Consider the following 232-nt stretch of genomic DNA (forward strand, 5'->3'; position numbering starts at 1 on the left):
TGCATATACCCAGTCAAACACACCATCATGCACACGTGCACATGTAACCTTTGGTCTCACTTACACAAAACAAACCCTCCCGAATCCTCACAAACACTCCAGTCACTTTCCAATCTCTCGCAGCGAGTGAACTTCGGCACCTTCTGACGCAGGCGCTGCAGAAGCTCCCCCTCTTCGCCTTCGCTCGCGTGATGGACGAGTGGCGGTGGGGCGTCTTCAGGGGAGAGGTGGG

The 232-nt window shown here is 55.6% G+C and overlaps 1 protein-coding gene across 1 annotated transcript in view; it reads left to right on the top strand.

The window, feature by feature from the left end:
* LOC119582350 (angiotensin-converting enzyme-like) overlaps positions 1-232 on the top strand; it is a 19,183-nt gene that overhangs the window by 7,508 nt on the left and 11,443 nt on the right. Inside the window, exon 7 of the mRNA XM_037930565.1 lies at positions 124-227. Coding sequence (XP_037786493.1) covers positions 124-227 — 104 coding nt within the window. The remainder of the gene's footprint in view (positions 1-123; positions 228-232) is intronic.

The sequence above is a fragment of the Penaeus monodon genome, chromosome 15 (genome assembly GCF_015228065.2).
Source record: "Penaeus monodon isolate SGIC_2016 chromosome 15, NSTDA_Pmon_1, whole genome shotgun sequence".
NCBI classification, from domain to species: Eukaryota; Metazoa; Arthropoda; class Malacostraca; order Decapoda; family Penaeidae; genus Penaeus; species Penaeus monodon.